Source organism: Salvia hispanica, chromosome 1 (genome assembly GCF_029641045.1).
Source record: "Salvia hispanica isolate PSC_SH4W2 chromosome 1, Shi_PSC_v1, whole genome shotgun sequence".
Taxonomy (NCBI): domain Eukaryota; kingdom Viridiplantae; phylum Streptophyta; class Magnoliopsida; order Lamiales; family Lamiaceae; genus Salvia; species Salvia hispanica.
In genome coordinates this window covers 24384649-24404069 of record NC_142692.1, presented here as the reverse complement: position 1 = coordinate 24404069, position 19421 = coordinate 24384649, and the positions used below count along the sequence as shown (strand labels likewise).

Sequence of the window (19421 nt, the reverse complement as noted above, 5' to 3'; positions counted from 1 at the left end):
AAAAAAAAGAAAAATGACTCAAGTAATTTTAACATCCCAGAATAGAATACGACTCAAATAATCTATACAATACTATAAAATGGGAGTTTTGAGAATATTTTGGAAAATTCCCTTTTAAAATAGATACTATTATTATTTAAATAAAACTGTTTTTTTATTGACTGAATTGTAGTAGTAAATATTAATTGTCCGTTTGTGTGGCCTCTTAATTGGAGAGTGGAGTGAGTGGGATGTTAATTTTTTGTAACCGCAACATATATATATATATGTGCAAATTATACATGACCATTTTTGTAACTGTCATTATTCAAATAATTCCGTTTGATGAATCCTCTGTCAATTCTCATCTGGACTTCTCTGATTATGTTATATCCTGAAGGAAGTAGTTTATTGGGAAATGATGAGCCATCCTTAGGCTTTAAGAGATCTTGCATAGAATGGTGTCTGGAACACAATATTGAATATGTCGAAACTTGTGCAACGAATGCTAATTTTGATCAATGTAAGAACCTGTACTAAGCATGTTCCATATCTTGAGTAATGAGTATATTCTTATCATTCTTACTTGGTTTTTGCTCAACTGGATTCGATATTCCCTTCTTTTTTTTTGTGCAGTGTGCCTGAACTAAAAACTTGTACACCACTACCATCTCATTTAAGTTTCCATGGAGATGCTAATGCTTTACTGTAAAATTTCATTGCATTACAGGTCTTTCTGTTGATGGTGATTCACATGGCGTTGATAGACTTTATGGTGCTCTCTCTGCTCATATGTGGCCTGGAATGTTGTTGAAATCTGGTGACAGGATAAACGAGCCTTCATTGCCTGAGCAAGAAGGTAGAGATGCTTGTTTGTTAGGTTTGAGTCTTCATTATTTATGTATGTGAATTTCACTAGGGACTATACTAAATGCCTTTGAACTTTCTTCAGAGTTGTCCGAAGAAGAAGAATCTGATTATGAACCTGAATATGAAGTATTATCTTCTGCTTCAGCAGAAGTGAACCATGAGATGATATAGGATGGATGTCTGCGTATGGTCCCATTTCTATCTCAGAAAATGGGATGCCTTTGGAAAGGGTTCCTGAAACTTCAGGTAGAGAGAGTGAAGATAAATCCATCAGAGAAGAGAACCAGCCGTCAACATCAGCCTCTTAGTTGCCCAAGGAGCTCGACCATGAGAAGGCATTTGAAGCAGACCAAATATCAGAGCTTAATGATGAACCTTATGAATTTGAAGATTTAGAAATGCTAATGGCTGAAATTGGCAACGTGCGCAATGGCTTGAGGCTGATGCCTGATTTCCAGAGGAGGGAGATGGCTGCAAAGCTGGCAATGATGGTTGTGATGTTTAGAAATGCCCGATAGTAATGCATTAATATTCATATATTTTACACATACTTGATTGTTATGTTACTAATTTTGTGCTATTTTTGAAACCAGGAGGTTCACCTACCTTACTTACTTCATTAATGATAAAAGTTAGCTACGTTGTCTTCAGGTTTAGACATAAAAAATGTGTCAAATGTCGTCAATCTAGAATATAAAGAGAAAAGGGAAGGTAGATATTTACCTTGCCGAAATCCAGGATGTAAATCTAGATTTTTTATTAATGCGTAAAACATTAATTTAATTATTTAATGGGTTATTTTCAATTCATGTAAACTAATTTATTTAATTCCTTATTTGTTAATTGTTATTGGATTTGCCTATAGTTAAATTATACTCCCTCCGTCCCAAGATATTAGAGCATTTTCTTTTGGGCATAGGAATTTAAGAGATGTTGTTAAGTGGTGTAAATAGAGTCGGTAGTAAAAGTAAATTTTTACCATGAATATAAATGAAATTTTTACCATGAATATAAATGACTCAAATATGTTGAGACACCCCAAAAAAGGAATAAGGGTCTAATATCTTGGGACAGAGGGAGTATTGTGTTTTGTTTACTTAATTCATCTTAATGGATTTAATTTATTCAATATTTTATTTGCCTAAAAGTTTATTGAATAATACTTATTAATTATTGTTTGTTAGTTAATTGACCAATAAAATCAAACAATCCATAAAATTTTGTGATATTTAAACAAAATAAGTTGTGGTATGATTGATGTAACTGTGATATCTTTATATGTATAGATTTTAATCTATATTTCAATATTATTCGAATATATTTAATGTATTTTAACTTTTAAGTTAGTATAATTTTTTTATATATAATATTGACGTAAGAACTAAAATAAGATTAAAAGTTTGCGAAAGTTGAAACTTCGATGAAGTCAACCAAATAAAGTGTATAGTGTATTTCCCATATATAATTATAATTTATAAATAAATCGCAAATTTCCTAATATCTTACTGATAAGTCTGTGTACAATAAATTTATTCAAAAGTAATAAATTAAACTATATTTTCACTTTGTAACCCGTGGTTAATTATCATGTACTAACTTTTTATGTGAAGTTGATTTATATCATGTACTAACTTTTTATGTGAAGTTGATTTATAATATTTTATTCTAATTGAAATTTTATAATATCTATTCTAAATATACATATTGCAGTAGAATTAATTTCAGATATTAACTACAACCAATGCCACGTGTTGAATTATTTTCTAATTTTTACTAAATTAAAATATTGAATTATTATAAATTAAATTATGATCTGCACAGGTGGTATACTAGTTTGAGATAGAATCGAATAGTTGGAAGTAATTTTTATTTTCGTAACGAGTATGACGAATTGGAAAGCTAAAATGCTTCAATACTAGTAGACTACGGAATGGATCACCTAGGTGATCCTTACTGAGTAGACTAGTTGTATAACTAATAAAAGGCTTATGTCCAAATTTACTCTATATTGGATCTGAGAAATTAAATATCATTACAACCTATTGGGCCTTATTTATCCAACAAAAATAAAGGTTTTGTTGAGCCCAAATGTTAGGAATTCAGAGGCCATGATGCAGATTCTCGTTCCACTTGTTAACCCAGCCATGTTTGGTAATTTAATTCCTTAATTTTTAAATTCTTGTGTTTATTTTTGATAATTTAATTCCTTAAATTTTAAATTTTTGCGTTTGTTTTGAGAGGAAAGTAATTATTCTCGAATTCTGAATCCTAGCTTTTCTCATGTACACTTTTTCCTAATTTTAAAATTCTTACATATTTAGGTATTTAATAAAGTGGAGTATTTATTAAATAATTATAATACATTTATTTAAATTATGTATCATACAATAAATAATAATATTATTATTACTATTTTGTAAATTATTAATTAATCAACATAGCCTTAATAGAATTTTGAGTTATAAATTTTATTCAATTATAAATCAATAAATACTTATAATTATGACTATAATAATAAATATATTTACTAATGATTATAATAAAATAAACCACTTATAAATTAAGAAAATCTTAATCCAATAATTTAAATTGTCATTATAATACATTAAATAAAATAATACTCCGTATATTATTATAGTTATTTGTAATTAATATTTTTTTTAATATAATATTAAAATTATAATTGATAAAATCAAATATGAAATTTAATATTTTGATATCTTTCCAACCACTAGAAAGTAAAGTTGTTAAGAATCATATTCTAAGGATTCATTCATTTTTCTTGTCATTTTACTTTCCTAGCAATCCAACATGGCCACAATTTATCTCCACAATCTGCATTCGAATTGTACAATCATTTAGGAATGAATTGATTTAAAAGAAATGAAATTTTAATTTAAATATTTGTATAGTTTTAAAAAATTACTAAATAATATATAATTAATTCAAATCAAGCTTGAAATCATGTTACGATTTGACATAAAATTTCTACATCACTTCTTTCTTATTACTACATATAATACAATAAATAACAAAATTAACTTTAATGAAATTCAATTAAATTAAAAAATTTAAAGATATTATGTACATGTACAATACATGTACATTTATCTCTTTTCTCTTCAATTAATTTCCATTAACAAAATTAACTTTAATGAAATTCAATTAAATTAAAAAATTTAAAGATATTATGTACATGTACAATACATGTACATTTATCTCTTTTCTCTTCAATTAATTTCCATTAGTTACAAGGTTATATACATACCTGCAACACACCATAACCTCCTCCACCCCCAAAACTCACGTCCAAATTCTCAAACAGAAACGAGAGAGAAAACAGAGAGCAGAATTCCAAGGTACAGTAATTCTTTTGTTTTTCCTAACCAAACAGCCGCAAGGGAAAATGTATTCTCCTACTCAAATTTTGCTGTTCAACGACATCCATGTAGTATGTTTTCATAGATTTTAATACAATCCCTAACAGTAATAGGAATGATTAAAATGCAATCCCATTTTGAAAATCCAAAGAACTTCGTCTCACTCACACACCTTCCCATTTGAATTCTTAGGAAGGTACATATTTTTATGTTTATTATTCTCAATTTTTCTTTGTTGGATGATATATTATTGGAATTAAGTTTACAAAATTGAATTACTATTCTCAATTTCAAATTTTCCTGAATGTACATAATAGATATAACCATATAATGCATTTGATTTTTTTTTTTTAAAAGGATTAATAATGGTCTTTGTTTACTCCAACTCTGACTTATTAAATGTAGGAGATATATTTAATCATTTAAGTTACACTGTGTCATCAATATACACTTAAACAAGGACACTTTAATTAATAAGAAGCATCGATGTCAAAAAATTTGAAACATTTTTTTTATTGGTAAATAAATTTAAATTTAAAGGTCGATCGTATCACAAGAGTCTCATATCTACCTTTGGCCTTAGACATTTACTCTCTACAGCTTAGCCAACTCATACACATATTAATTTGAGTTTATTACTAATATACTTAGTTATTATGGAGTATAATGTACAAATCTCTTAATTCTTTTAAAAGTACAGTGGAACTTATTAGAGACCGGTTGTTATTGAATCAAAATGAAAGTATTTGTGTTAAAAAGTAGGTGCATCGTATGCAAGGAGAATTAATAAAAGCAAAAGTCAATCGCTTTCTCATATTGGATTGTTTTTAATCTAGTGATGAAACTTCAAAATTTAACGAATTTTCATCTTGGATTGCATTTATTGGTGGTGGTGTTATTGGTGGTTCAAAATTCAAATGATGATGAAGTGAATATTCACCTTTTTTAGGATGGGAGGTATTAAATTGTGTGAGGAATTATTATGACTAAAGGATCATGCTTTTTTTTAATTATTTACAATTTACCATGATTATTTTAAAATTGCGTGAGCCGCGTATATCGCGGGTGCTAAAACTAGTTCTATTAAAAGTAAAGTGGAACTTATTACTAGTATTTAGTTTTTCCTTTACCAAAGTTAGTGGTACGGCCACTATCTTTCTACTAAACTTGAAATCTAAAAACCTTCTAAAATATAAGTGCACAATCTGCTAATCAGCAACTAATTTTGTTGTCTATTTATTTAATTAAGACTTATATACATAAATGACAACAATTATGTGTGGGATTGTTTGTTATGTGTGAGCACTTATTTAATCCACCAAAGTTGTTTGCTAGTTACTTTCTAATATTATTTGTTTGTGACGACTTTTAGAATATAATTAAGTCATGGGCTAGTGCAATAGTTGGATACGCGTGTATGTATTGATAAAATTGATGTTGGTGAAGTATATTCGTTTAGTTAAAATAAGTAGTAATGGGCAGGTTTGAAACGTGCAGTGAAGACAACTTGATATTCGTTTATTAAAAAAGTTTAGGAATTATTGCAGTGTATATGATATTCGTTTATTAAAAAAGTTTAGGAATTATTGCAGTGTATGCTTTTAAAATACCAAGTAGTATAATGTGGTTGAATAACATGGGACTCATCCATTCTTAGTTAAATGGCTAGAGAATAGATCCTTATTATATTTTTAGATATGAAGCAGTTTTAAATTCTTGAATTAATTGTTCCACATTCAAAATACCAATGAATCAGCATAGTGAATAATCATTGACTAGTGGATCTCCTTTTGGTCTAACAAAAAAAAAAGTGTGATCTATTCATCTTACATTTATAGTGAATTGCAAAATTAGTCTGACATTTCAAAATATCACGAAACTAGTATTCCCTTTATTCCACGATAATTGAGCCATTTCATTTTTACGCTCGTAAAAATAATAGTAATAAATAGTTAAACTTATAAAAATGAAATGACTCAACTATCGTGAATCTGGAGTGTGATTTTAGACCTAACTATACCACTAGGATTTCAGAAGGGATCTCCTACTCCACTTTTTCTACTTCATTCCTAATCAATCTCTCATAATTTAATAAAATAATCTTAAAATATGTATGTAATGGCTAAGTGTTTAGTCCTAAGTTGCAAATATAGTATGTACCTATATTGTTGAGTTAAATATTTTGATATGGATGAGTCAAAAGTTTATAAATATCGTTGCGATAGTTTTCTAGACTAGAATATGACAGCAGTATGAATTTTTTAATCAATAATAATTAATTAAATACAAACTTACCGACTTACCTGTATAGGAAGGAAGAAATATACCATTTCTTTATTTGCTATGGAACTTTAATTTATTTAAATTAAAGAGAGAACTACTATGAACTAGTACTACCCTACCTAGCTATATGGGAAGGAAGAAATATACCAGTTCTTTGCCTGCTCTAACACTTCAACTTAATTTTTTTTTTAAAAAGAGAACTAGTACAAATTTGGTTTTTGAATTATACAGTGCTATTCTTTAAAAATATTCTTACATAATTTTGACCTTTGATATAACATTATCAAAAAGATGATTGCATATATTGGGCATTTTTGGTCGAAAATATTATTTTAAAATTCCATTACATTTTAACTCTATAATTTCCTATCTCTTCTTTATTTTTCCTCTCTTGCTCTCTCTCATCTAAGCTAGTAGTATTAATCTTTCTCACTGTTCCCTTAATTTAATATCTTATTTACTTTTGTTAGCATATATACTGAAATGAGATGTCATAATATATGTTTGGACTTATGGATTTTTGATTCTCAAATTGTTGTGCCTAAATGAATTTATATGGGATAATAATGAATTTATATGGGATAATTGGCAGTCACTTTACATACTTAATATATAGGAATCACATAGGCAATTCTTATCTGTAAAATATTTACTAGCAGAACCATTTGTATACTCAATTTATTAAAAAACAGTCAAATCTCATATGTAGAATATTCAGGCACACCATTTGTATGACTATTGAATAAAAAGGGTACCAACTACCAGGTAGGAACAAAGTGGAGTATTTAGTGAAGTCCTATTTATAGGTTCAGTTAAAGTCACTTTAATTACTAGTGAGAAATAGCATAGTAGTATATTGCAAAACCTAGACTAACTAGCACCCTAATTGGCTTATAATTTTATTTAAGTACCTATGAGATTTAGCATGTCTTAAATTACATTTATAAACAGAGCAAGGCTTTCAACTCCATTGCAGGAATCTTACGTACACAGATTCAATTGCAAAATGGAAGTCCTCCGTTTCGTCCCTGCGCAGTCGCCTCTCCGCCGCTCCACATTTTCCGGCAGCGAGACAGTTCCGAGATCTTTTGCAGTTGCGGTGTTCAGTCTGCCATCGCCGATTTTGTCCAACGCCACACCGCTGCCGGAGGAGGTGGTTCCGCCGAGCTCGCTGCAGTGCGAGAGCGGATATCTGCTGCCAAATAGGTACAGTGGCAACTCTGCTGGTGGAGATGGCACGCTGAATGCAATGGAATATCTGACGAGTATTCTGTCGTCGAAGGTGTATGACGTGGCCTATGAGTCGCCATTGCAGCTGGCGTCCAAGCTGTCTGATAGGTTGGGTGCCAACCTATGGCTCAAACGAGAGGATTTTCAGCCTGTACGTATTTGCGACTCGCTGTTTTTCTTCTCAATTTTCAACATCATTTTCCAATAATTCTACACTCCACTGCTCTCTTTCTTTTGCGCTTCTATTTTGTGAAAACATAAACACAGATTTTTACTCCCTCAATGCTCACTTTGACTTGGTATCCCACTTTAAGAGTCTCGGTCCATAAATGGTATTAGGCCCCACACTCCACTAACCTTTTTCCACTCACATTTTATTATAAAATTAATATAAAAAGTAGAACCCACATTCGACTATATTTTTTCACCAACTTTTCATTACATTTCTTAAAACTCATGCCGAACTCAACCGGGACTCCTAAAGTGGGACAGAGAGAGTATAATGGAAAGTGAGTCCTAGTTTTAGACTCCCTCTGTTCACTTTAGGAGTCTCATCTGAGTTCGACACGAGTTTTAAGACTTGTAAAGGGAAAAAGATAGTGAAATGTTGGTCCTACTTTTATATACTAATACTATTAGTTTTATAATGAAATGTGAGTGGAAAATGGTTAGTGGAATATGAAGCCTATTACCATTTATGGAATATTCCCTCCGTCCCACTTTAGGAGTCCCGGTCATTTTTGCGCACTCGTTTTATAAAAATGATAATAAATTTAAAGTAGAGAAATGGTAAAGTAAGGGAGAGAATAATGTTGAGGAGAGTTTTCTCTAATTTATTCTGTCTTACTTTACCATTTCTTCACTTTAACTATTTATTAGTATCATTTTTATAAAACAGATGCGCAAAAGTGTCCAGGACTCCTAAAATGGGACGGAGGGAGTATTATAATCCGAATTTCGAAAGTGAGACACCCAAAAATGGTAATTTGGAACTCCCAAAGTGGGACGGAGGGAATATTATATATTAGTTTTATAATAAAATGTGAGTGAGATAGTTAGAAGAACGCGAGACTTATTAGTTATTACCAAAAGCAGTAAAAAAGTAAATGAAACATTTATTGGTGGGCAGACGAAAATAATAAAATGAGATGATTATTGGTGAACAGTACAAATGTGACTATAGATTTGACATGTGAGTAAAAAACATGTTTTGTAGGTATTTTCATTCAAGATTCGTGGGGCTTACAATATGATGGCAAATCTTTCAAAGGAACAACTTGAAAGAGGAGTGATATGTTCGTCAGCCGGAAATCATGCACAGGGCGTAGCATTAGCTGCCCAAAAATTGGGATGTAATGCTGTGATTGTAATGCCTGTTACTACTCCAGAAATAAAGGTGGTGTGCTTATTCATAGTACTATTGTTTAGTTAAGACCGCTTCTAAATCTCTTTCACGTGATAATGGCAGTGGAGATCGGTTGAAAGACTAGGGGCGACTGTAGTGATTGTGGGCGATTCATATGATGAAGCACAAGCTTTCGCAAAAAAGCAGGCCGAAGAGGACGGTCGCACATTTGTTCCTCCCTTTGATCACCCTGATGTGATCACAGGGCAGGGAACAGTAGGCATGGAAATTGTGCGACAGATGAAAGGACCCATAGAGGCAATATTTGTACCGGTTGGTGGTGGTGGACTTATAGCTGGCATTGCTGCCTATGTAAAAAGGGTCTCTCCCGAAGTCAAAATTATTGGAGTTGAACCTTTTGATGCCAATGCAATGGCGTTATCGTTGCACCATGGCCGGAGAGTAGTGTTGGATCATGTGGGAGGCTTCGCTGACGGTGTAGCAGTCAAGGCAGTCGGTGAGGAGACTTTTCGTCTTTGCAAGGAACTGGTAGATGGAATAGTTCTTGTTAGCCGTGATGCTATTTGTGCATCAATAAAGGTCAACTTCCTTTTCCTTCCTTCAAACCTACTAGTTTTAAGGACAACCAACATCATATATAGTGTAGTATTTTCTGATAAGTGTTCTCATTTTTTCTATGTAACAGGACATGTTTGAGGAGAAAAGGAGTATTTTAGAACCTGCAGGTGCCCTTTCCCTGGCTGGAGCTGAGGCTTATTGCAAGTACTATGGACTCAAGGGTGCTAATGTAGTAGCTGTGACAAGTGGTGCTAACATGAATTTTAATAGACTGAGAGTCGTAACTGAGCTAGCAGATGTCGGTAGACACCGTGAAGCTGTATTGGCAACTTACATGCCAGAGGAGCCAGGAAGCTTTAAGCGGCTTTGTGAGCTTGTGCGATTTTCTTTATAATCTTCGTTGTCATTCCTTTATGACTGATAAATCCCCCTTTTTATTATTTAGATATTTTCCGATTGCAGGTCGGACTTATGAATATCACTGAACTCAAATACAGATTCAATCCAGATAAAGAAAAATCTCTAGTACTATACAGGCAAGGCAATACATACCTTTCGCGACTTCGCGTGTTTTCTAAAAAACAACAAACATGTTTGGTATAATTACTCTTATTATGTTTACCCTTTTCTCTTTTATACAGTGTTGGTCATCACACAAAAGCAGAACTTGGTGCAATGATGGAAAGACTAAAATCGTCCCAACTACATACTATTAATCTCACAAAGAATGACTTGGTGAAAGATCATTTGCGACATCTGGTATGGACTCATATTTCTGATATTTGTATGTAACTTTATTAAAAGGAAATAGTATTGGCTTGAGTTCACTTCAATCCTCATGTTTGACACTTGAGTTTTGAATTGATAACTTTATTCTGTTTTCCTACAACTTCACTTAAGTTTCTGTTTGGCTTAACCTTAAAAATATTGATTATATGTCTTGCTTGGTTACTTAACCTATCTGTATGTGATTCATTTTGCAGATGGGAGGCCGATCAAATGTCAAAGATGAGCTACTGTGTCGCTTTGTTTTCCCTGAGAGGCCAGGAGCCGTAGTGAAGTTTTTAGACGCTTTTACTCCACGTTGGAATATTAGTCTCTTCCATTACCGCGGACAGGTTATTATCCCAAGCTTTTCTTGTTTGATAGATTTTGGACTTTCCATTTCCGAAAACTTACCCATCTGTTCCATCTTTAGGGGGAAACTGGTGCTAATGTGTTGGTTGGCATCCAAGTCTCTGATGCTGAGATGGGAGAGTTTCGGGAGCGTGCAAATAGTCTTGGTTACGAGTATGAAATGGAAACTGAAAATGAGGCTTTCCAGCTTCTGATGCGTTGAACATACAGGCGACTTATCTTGTCAGGTTTATAAGTTGTCAAAAATGAACTGTTTATAGTTCAATAATTATGAAGAGTATGAGGCGACTTGTTTATTTGTGTATCAAAATATGACAATGCAATGAGTGATGCTCTCACATCAAGGTCTATAACTAATAAACAAAATCAAATTAATAGTTTAAGCGCTTCGGTTGTAGTAATGTGTATTCGATTTACAATTGTGATTTACAGAAGGTAGAGTCTCCAACTCAAATTATGATCTCTATATTCCTGATCAAGTGAAAACAAAATAAAATCGCCTTCAGATCACATATGTATAGTTGTGAATAAAATATACTAGTGCATACAATATGTTGGAATTGGTCAAATATGTGGTTGATGGAGTTGTACATTGATTCTTCTAAGCCACATAGAATGCAGAATCATGTGAAACACATCATAGCGTTTAGGAGGGAAGTTAACCTCGAAATGTCGCCTCACTCTCACACCATTCCTCTGCATCTCCAAATATTTTTCTTGAGGTACAGCCATCAAAATCTTCTTCAAGTTTGCAATCTCCTTCACCTCAACCTCAAGTGCAAACTTAGTCCACTCCAAAACGTCGTCGAATGGCTTGGCGTAGTGGTCCTTGAGCAGCACCGGAACGCAGCCCATGTAGATGGCCTCCACCATTCTAGGGCTGGCCACCTCCCACCCACTGGGACAGATACAGTACTTACTCCTCCTGAACATCCCGTAGTAGGACATGTTCTCGGGGAGATACTCGTGGACTTGAATCTCGGGGTCCTTGTTCCTCCACTGCTCCATCAGGACCTGCCTGATGTAGCCGTGGACCCCTCCCGCGTAGAAAACTAGAACAGGGCGCTCCTCTGCTGGTGGCCCTCCGATCAGCCCGTCCAAGGTGCCTTCGGGGAGGTGTATCTCCGGCATTGACACATCCGTCCCCGGCTTGAACCCTTCCGAGGTGTTGGCGTTGCAGAGGACCCTGATCGAGTTCTTGTACAGATGTTCCGCACCAATAGAAATTTTCGGCGTCTCCATGTTACAAATTTCATGTCAAAACTTTATTCAATTGAAGAGATTAGAGAATTAGAAGGTGATGAATTTAGTTACCCAATCATGGCAGCCGACGATGAAGTGGTCGCGGCCGAGAGAGCGGTTCCAGAAAGGGTGGCGCGTGGAGATGAGGTTGACATAGTCTGTGGCGATGTTCTGCAAGGGATCCCAAGCGCGGTTGTGTACGACGTAAGCGTAGTTGGCGATGGACTGGAAGCTGATGGGGAGAAAAAAAAGGTGGGCCCTGAGAGGGTCTGTGGTTCGGAAGCTGGAGATTTCAATTTGATGAAGAATGATGCCTTCAATACCGAGGATGCCGAGGCTGGTGCCGTAGTGGTACAGCGGAGGGTCTCCCTCCTCGTATACGTAAATCTTCAACGTTTTCTCCATTTCCAAGTAGCTCCTACATTTGCACCACGTTAATCAAAATCATTCGTCAACATAATTTGTTTTGAAGCACAAACACCTGTGGAAAGCATTGGGATTCCGGTAGAGGGGGCCGCGCGGAATGTAGTCAGCGTCGTATGAGGATTCGTTGTTGGTTCGAGCTTCGTGGATGTTTGCTCGAGCTTTTGCTAAACTCGCCTCCACCATCTCTAAATCCGCATATTTTCTCTTACTCTCAACAACCTGCCGGATTTTGAGGAGAAAATCAGCACTAGTATTTTTTTCAAAGTAAAGAAATCAAAACATGGATAATAATATTACTGGAGGCGGGGCGGCGGAGGTGAGAGCGATAGGTTGGGGCGGCAATGGGAAGGAAAAGGAGGAAGAAGGTTTGTGGTTGAATATGAGCAGAAGCGCGGAGAGCATGATTAACGGAATCACTACAAAATAAACGAATTTGGGAGAAGAAGAAAAGGAGGATGAAGGATCCGCCATGTTTGTTTTGTCTTCTCCTCTTTTTCCTCTAATCTCAACAACATTTAATGGAAGCAAACAGCAGTCATGTGCTCAAGCTGCAACAAACTTCTATTTCTTCGCTACACATTTTCGTAAATCTATATCTCGCCTGCGACACGACAAACGAGACTGACGTATATTTTCATTTTTAGAGAAATTTAGTAGGGCCCAAATTACTTCCAAGTTAAATGGACTAAGACCTAAGTATATAAACAGTCTCCATCTTCGATCATAGTATTTGGCATGATTTACTTCCTTATTTAACTTTTATAATTTTTTCAATTTTTTGAACAAAAAGGCCCTCCAACGGCAACCTATGAAAACCATTTTGATCTATTTTGGTGATGAAATCAAATTAGAAAAAAAATTAATCCTATACTTTAATTGGAGTATTTATTATAGTAAAAAAATTATTACTGAAATTTAGAATTTTGAAAAAGTATAGCTTAACTTTGGATTAATTAACTCTAATTCCAGGATTTAAAAATATTAATTATAATTCAAATTATATTGGTGGATTCTCGTAGACTCGTAGTTATCATAATCTATCCTACTAGACTAAAAACCACAAAATGAAAGATAAAGAAAAACTAATAAAAATTATAAAAAAAATAAATTATAATGGGATAAACGATCCCCATCTTAAATTGTGGTCCACTCATTTTGTACTACGTGAATATTTGAAATACACATGTTTTTGTTTTGGCTAAAGTATTAATCCCTCATTAGTTGGATAGAGCGAGTAAATATATTTATACTAGATTTAATTAATAATTTTTATATATTAGTAATTTGTATTTTTATGATTTATTTCCTTAGTTGGTTAGAATTATATTTAAAATTTGATATGACATGTATACTACTCCCTCCGTCTCATAGAAATAATTCATTTTGAGATGTCCCATAAAAATATTTCATTCTATTCCCTCTGTCCCATTAGAAATGAAACGTTTTCCATTTTGGGTTGTCCCATAAAAAATGAAACGTTTCTTAAAATAGAAATAACTTTATCTCTACTTTTCCTTTTCCTTCTCTCTTACTTTACTCTCTCTTCTTTAACTCACAAAACAATACTACATAACTTTGCCGAAAAGCGAACGTTTCATATTTATTGGGACAGAGGGAGTATTTGATAACCTCATTCTTTCTAATAAGGTGGACTTCATTCTCCACTAACAATACTTTAATTATTTTTTCTTTCTATCTTTCTCTTACTTTATTAATTTTGCATTAATTTCGGTGTCGTCCTAAATATTCATATTTTTATGGAATGGAGGGAGTAGAATATTTTTGAAATACCTTTGTATCTCCATATATTATAAAAATGTGTTGAGACGTGGAGTATTTCATAATCGATAATCAATAGAAATTCATGCCTTTTATCTTTCAAGCAATTATCGTTATTTTCTTCACAAAAAAACCCAAGATGCGCAAGTTTTAGTGGCATTTTTGGTGCAAAATTATGACGAATAGTGAAAAGAACCCATGATATGTTTAAAGTTCAGAGACTATTGGTGTGCAAAATACAAAGTTCATGGACCATTTGCATAGTTCACTCAAGACTATAAAATTCTTCAAAGACTATCTATATTCATAATTGAAACATCAAGAACATTTTATATAATTCACTTAGTTTTTATACGCGTGAATATTTGAAATAAATTTAGGGTGTATTTGAATTGGTAGATAGACACATTTAAAATGCATTTAATGATCCAATCTAGTGCTTGATATGTTGGTTAATCTCTTTTGTGTGGCTCGTTTAATGGGCAAGGGCCTGTTGAATTATGGCTGAAAAAAAGTGTTTTATTATTATGAAAAATTGAGTGATAAAAATATGTGCAACACTATATCAATCTTAAATTACGTGGAATTTATTAATATAATATTTAGTTTTTATACAGTTCACTTAGTTATTATATGCGTGCATATTTGAAATACATTTAGCATATTTTTGGCTAAAGTATAAATGCTACTACATCAGATGGGAAAGATATATAGGACCGTGACTGAAGTGTGAACTATCTATCTGTCTTCTAAATTTCCCCTCTTTGTTTCAGTACTAAATTTCTTTAAAATGGAAATATTAAGAAAATAATAAAAATAGGATAACGTGAAGGGGCCGGCACGATTTGGTTATGCGATATTAAAATGTGGAGTAGGCCCGCCAGATAATCCGGCATGCACGAGCTTCACCATTTGAATCCGCGTCATTGCTTCTCTTTCTTTTTCTCCTAAATAAAAGACATTTTCCCATAAACAAAAGGCTTCCGTCAAATAAATTCACAATCTAGAAGCAGTAGATGACTACTAGGTTACACTCTTTGACTCAATAGCGGATCCAGAACTTTCATAATGGGGTACGATAAATAATTACACCAACTTGAAAATTTAATATTCAATCTATCTTTTCTTCTATTATCGATATAAAAAATAGATTACTTTTTTATATTATTGCTAAAAATGTTTCACTATTAGAAATGAAAGTTCTTAGATATTTATATATGTATAAATTATTTAAGTTCTGAAAACGTTTTAAATATTTAAATTAAAATAAAACACATCATATTTTTTTTTATATAATCCCAAATTTGAGCATCAAAAATCATAAATAATAAATTATTTCAGTCATACATGTTTTATTGTGTAGTATAAAATAAATGAGAGAACAAATGTATATTATTATATTTAATCAAACATTAGATGAGAAACTATAAACGATAATCAAGATATATCCAACAATACATTATTTACAGTGTATATAAAAAGGAGAGAGTAAATAACACTATATTACTGTGATAAATGGATAGGAGTGAAAAACATTTAATGCATCGGTAGAAACTAAAAACAATTACTCAATAGGGCGTAATTAATAAGGCAGAAAAGGAATACTCCTTCCGTCCCAAGGAAGATGACCCCTTCTTTGGACGGCACGGGATTTTATGCAACTTTATTCTGTGTGTTAAGTGGAAAGAGTAAAGTAAGAGAGAGAGAATAAAGTAGAGATAGAGAGATTTCCATTTTAAGTAATGGATCATCTTGATTGGGACAAACCAAAAAGGAAAGTGGGTCATCTTCAATGGAACGGAGAGAGTATATGAATAAGAGTGAAAAACAAAAATCTAACGCCGAGAGAACTCGAACCTGCGCGAACGCTATGTCAAAAATGCATATTACCACTAGACTACTTGCAGTTTTGGGGGTACACTTGTACCCCTTGTTCTTAACTAGATCCGCCCCTACTTTGACTAACTATTTTATACTATCATTATAATGAGACGATTACTTAAAAAAAATTCTATTTCAAATTGACTAAGATAATAATTGGTGACTCTCTAATAAGTAGTGACATTTGACAAATTCTGCAAATTTAACATACCTTTAAATTTTCAATGCAGAAACGACGTCGTTTTGTGGGCTTTGAAATATGCTAATTTTTTGGAGAGTAAAGGCCAAATATGGCCCCTAACATATGGTCGTTTTATCAATTTGGTCCTTAACATTATTTTTTTGATTATTTGGTCCCTCACAAATAAACTCGGACCCGAATCGGTCCTCACTTAATAGAACCGTTTATTTTACACTATCAACGTTATTTAAAATAAAAACATTAATTAAAATGGTAGACGCCAGAGAGATTATCGTCGCTATTTCTTCGGTAGACTCCTTGCTGCTGCTCCTCCAGCGTCAGCCGCTGCAGATCCTGAATCTGCTTCTAGATCGGATCCACCGCAATTGACCGCTCATCCTGTGCTTGAAAGGATGCTTGAAGGAACACCGGATCCTCCATCTCCGGAGCTCTCCCCATCATCTGTTGCTGAATCGCGGTTGCGGCACCATTGCATTCGCTTTCTCAAATCCAAACAGGAAATCGGCATTACCAGGCGGCGGTTGCGGCTGAGGAGCCGTTGCCGCCACCGTATGCGGCTACGCAGTGACAATCGGCGCAGAATTCAACGCCTCCACGAACCTCTCCTTCTCCAATTTAACATCATCGGAGCCGAAGCTCCTAGTCGACGAGCTCAAGCCTTGATTCAGCGTCGGAAAAATGAAAATCCTCAGGCGCGTCGACTTCGGCGAAATCCAGTACAGCCGCTCATACTCGTGCATCACGTGCTCCAGATCGTCGTCATTCGTGACGGAAATCAACGCGTCGAGATCTTCCCCGGGAGCTGGTACTTGAACGAGATGCTCTCGCAATCGCACAGCGCGGTGAGCTTGGGGAGCAAAGAGCCGAATTTGATGCTGCAATCCACGGTGAGGATCTTCGTCTCGCCTCCGATGTACGAGAGCTGGTTATCGTGAGGGCGCGGGTGGATCTTCCCGCCGTAGCTGCACATGAACTTGACCTTGTAATTCGGCGGCGACTGATTCCCCTGAGAATCCTCCCACGGCGGCGGATTCTCGAAGTCGATCTCGCGAGAGCGGGGGAGGAGTCGCCAGATCTATTTTTTTATTTTTTTGATATAATTAAAAATATTAATTAAAATAGTTAATTTTGGTCAAAATCTGATTAGATGTCATTGTCCATTAGTTTTAGACGGTTCTGTTAAGTGAGGACTTTATTTGTGAGAGACCAAATAATCAAAAAGATAATGTTAAGGATCAAATTGATAAAACGGCCATATGTTAGGGACCATATTTGGCCTTTACTCTTTTTTGGATAATAGATATCAATAGTTTTTTTAGGATAAAATCATAAAAATATCAAGGATGCTAGTGCTTGGCTAAAAGAGTTGGTAGTGTATAAAAGATGCTAGTGCTCGGCTAAAAAAGGGTGATAAGTTTGTCCTCTATTTATCTCACTTTGAAAAGAGAGCATTCATTCAAGGATATATAGATATCTCTATAAACATAAAAATGATTTATATATATAAATCAAATTTTATTAAAATATTGGAAAACCATCAAATCGGAATTAGAATTGTCAAAACCCATAAAAAACAGCTATTTTTCCGGTTTAAAATCGGAACCATCAAAATGGTTCACAATCTGATTATAGTTCCAAGTTTTTTGAAATCAGAACTTCCAGTTCCTGAACCGTGGGTGCCTTTATTCATCACCCAATTAACCTATTTAACACAAATGCCTAATGATCCTCCCCCTCCCTACCCGTCGACCATATTAAGGAGCTAAGAATTTAAAAATAAATGGGTGAAATTACAATTTTTATTAAGAAATAACTTTTCTTACCAAGGGTTTCCCATAAGAGTATTTATAATTTGATTGACTTAATCAATATAAGATGAATAGTAAGTGAAGTATAAAAGCTCCATTTGTATTAAATTCAAAAGATAATAGATTATTAAAAATAGACAAGCAAATAAGTTGTGGACGTATTGTAAATTTTTTTATGGCAAATGAGTGTTGAGAGGTGGGAGTTTAGAAATAGAAAAAATTGCAACCTCAAACTCAATTTGTACATGCGTGACTAATATTGTACAAAATGTTGTATTAGTAGTATTACACATTGGTAATGATTATCAATTTATGTAGTAAATTTTTTTTTGGGCTTCTTCAGATTCGGACCTCTACATAATCAGCCCATTCATTTATTTGAGAAAGAAATGTACTACTACTATGCTTAATGAATATATAGCGGAAAAGGACATTGATATTATGAGATTCTAATGAGACGAGGTTACATTTTCAAAAAATGGAGATTGATCGGAAAATATATTCGATAGTTATGTAATTTCTTTTTTATTTTGAAATGTAAGGTTTCAAAATTGAATAATACTAGTATATCATATATAGTGTACTGCTACTATTTTTAAAAATAATTTTGCGTGTTACGTAATGTCAAATTTAAACACAAAATTTCGAATATTAACTGTGACACAAAATTGAATACTATATTCAGTTATTACTTACTTTTTGCTTGTGTGTCTTTTAAATATTCAGCATAATAAATGCTTTCTTTAGTTTTGTTTCTCCTCGTAACGTTGTATTTTATCACTTTGATGGACAGAAAAGAATGGCCGTTCATTTAATATAGTGTAAATGCACATAAACATTATAGCATCAACATTACTTATCGATTTAAAAAAAAGAGTGCTTTCGGGTGCTGGTATCCTTTTTAGTACTACCTAGTATTAATTAAGCTTATCGAGTAGCAATTCAATATACATATAACTATTGAACCACGGCTCATTAATAGCGAATAATTAATTAAGCTATGACATGATTGAACCAATAATGATTTGTAGAGCTAATGCGCTGTCTCATAAAATTAAATTTTTAACTTCACCACTTCTCAACTAATATTTTGGTGGTGATTAAATGATATTGCTAATGTGGTGGTGATTAAGTGATATTGTGACAATTAAATTAAACCGGTTAATAATTATTATGTTAAGGAGATAAAAATTATTACTCCTATATTAGAATTTATAGCTAGGAATGAAAATCAACAACCATGCAGAATAAGGAGATAATAGAAGTTATAAAAATCTTAA

At 33.5% G+C, this 19421-nt stretch overlaps 2 protein-coding genes and 2 pseudogenes across 3 annotated transcripts; 2 read left to right on the top strand and 2 right to left on the bottom strand.

The window, feature by feature from the left end:
• Positions 1 to 363: 363 nt before the first annotated feature.
• On the top strand, positions 364 to 1367 carry LOC125221004 (uncharacterized; annotated as a pseudogene). Its single transcript, XR_016132458.1, has 3 exons — positions 364 to 502; positions 710 to 838; positions 932 to 1367. The product of XR_016132458.1 is annotated as an uncharacterized LOC125221004 (transcript).
• Positions 1368 to 7398: 6031 nt separating this feature from the next.
• LOC125219526 (threonine dehydratase 1 biosynthetic, chloroplastic-like) lies at positions 7399 to 11186 on the top strand. The gene is made up of 8 exons (XM_048121526.1): positions 7399 to 7893; positions 8959 to 9138; positions 9211 to 9687; positions 9794 to 10042; positions 10129 to 10202; positions 10308 to 10425; positions 10650 to 10784; positions 10865 to 11186. Exons 1-8 carry the CDS (start codon positions 7519 to 7521, stop codon positions 11003 to 11005), a joined length of 1749 nt encoding a protein of 582 aa, XP_047977483.1. The 5' UTR covers positions 7399 to 7518; the 3' UTR covers positions 11006 to 11186.
• On the bottom strand, positions 11175 to 13044 carry LOC125219527 (putative glycosyltransferase At5g03795). Its single transcript, XM_048121528.2, has 4 exons — positions 12769 to 13044; positions 12527 to 12690; positions 12118 to 12463; positions 11175 to 12039 (listed from the first exon to the last, which is right to left on the bottom strand). The coding sequence occupies exons 1-4, from the start codon at positions 12940 to 12942 to the stop codon at positions 11368 to 11370; spliced, it is 1356 nt and encodes a 451-aa protein (XP_047977485.1). The 5' UTR covers positions 12943 to 13044; the 3' UTR covers positions 11175 to 11367.
• A 3529-nt stretch (positions 13045 to 16573) lies between these two features.
• On the bottom strand, positions 16574 to 17901 carry LOC148933492 (uncharacterized; annotated as a pseudogene).
• Positions 17902 to 19421: the final 1520 nt, after the last annotated feature.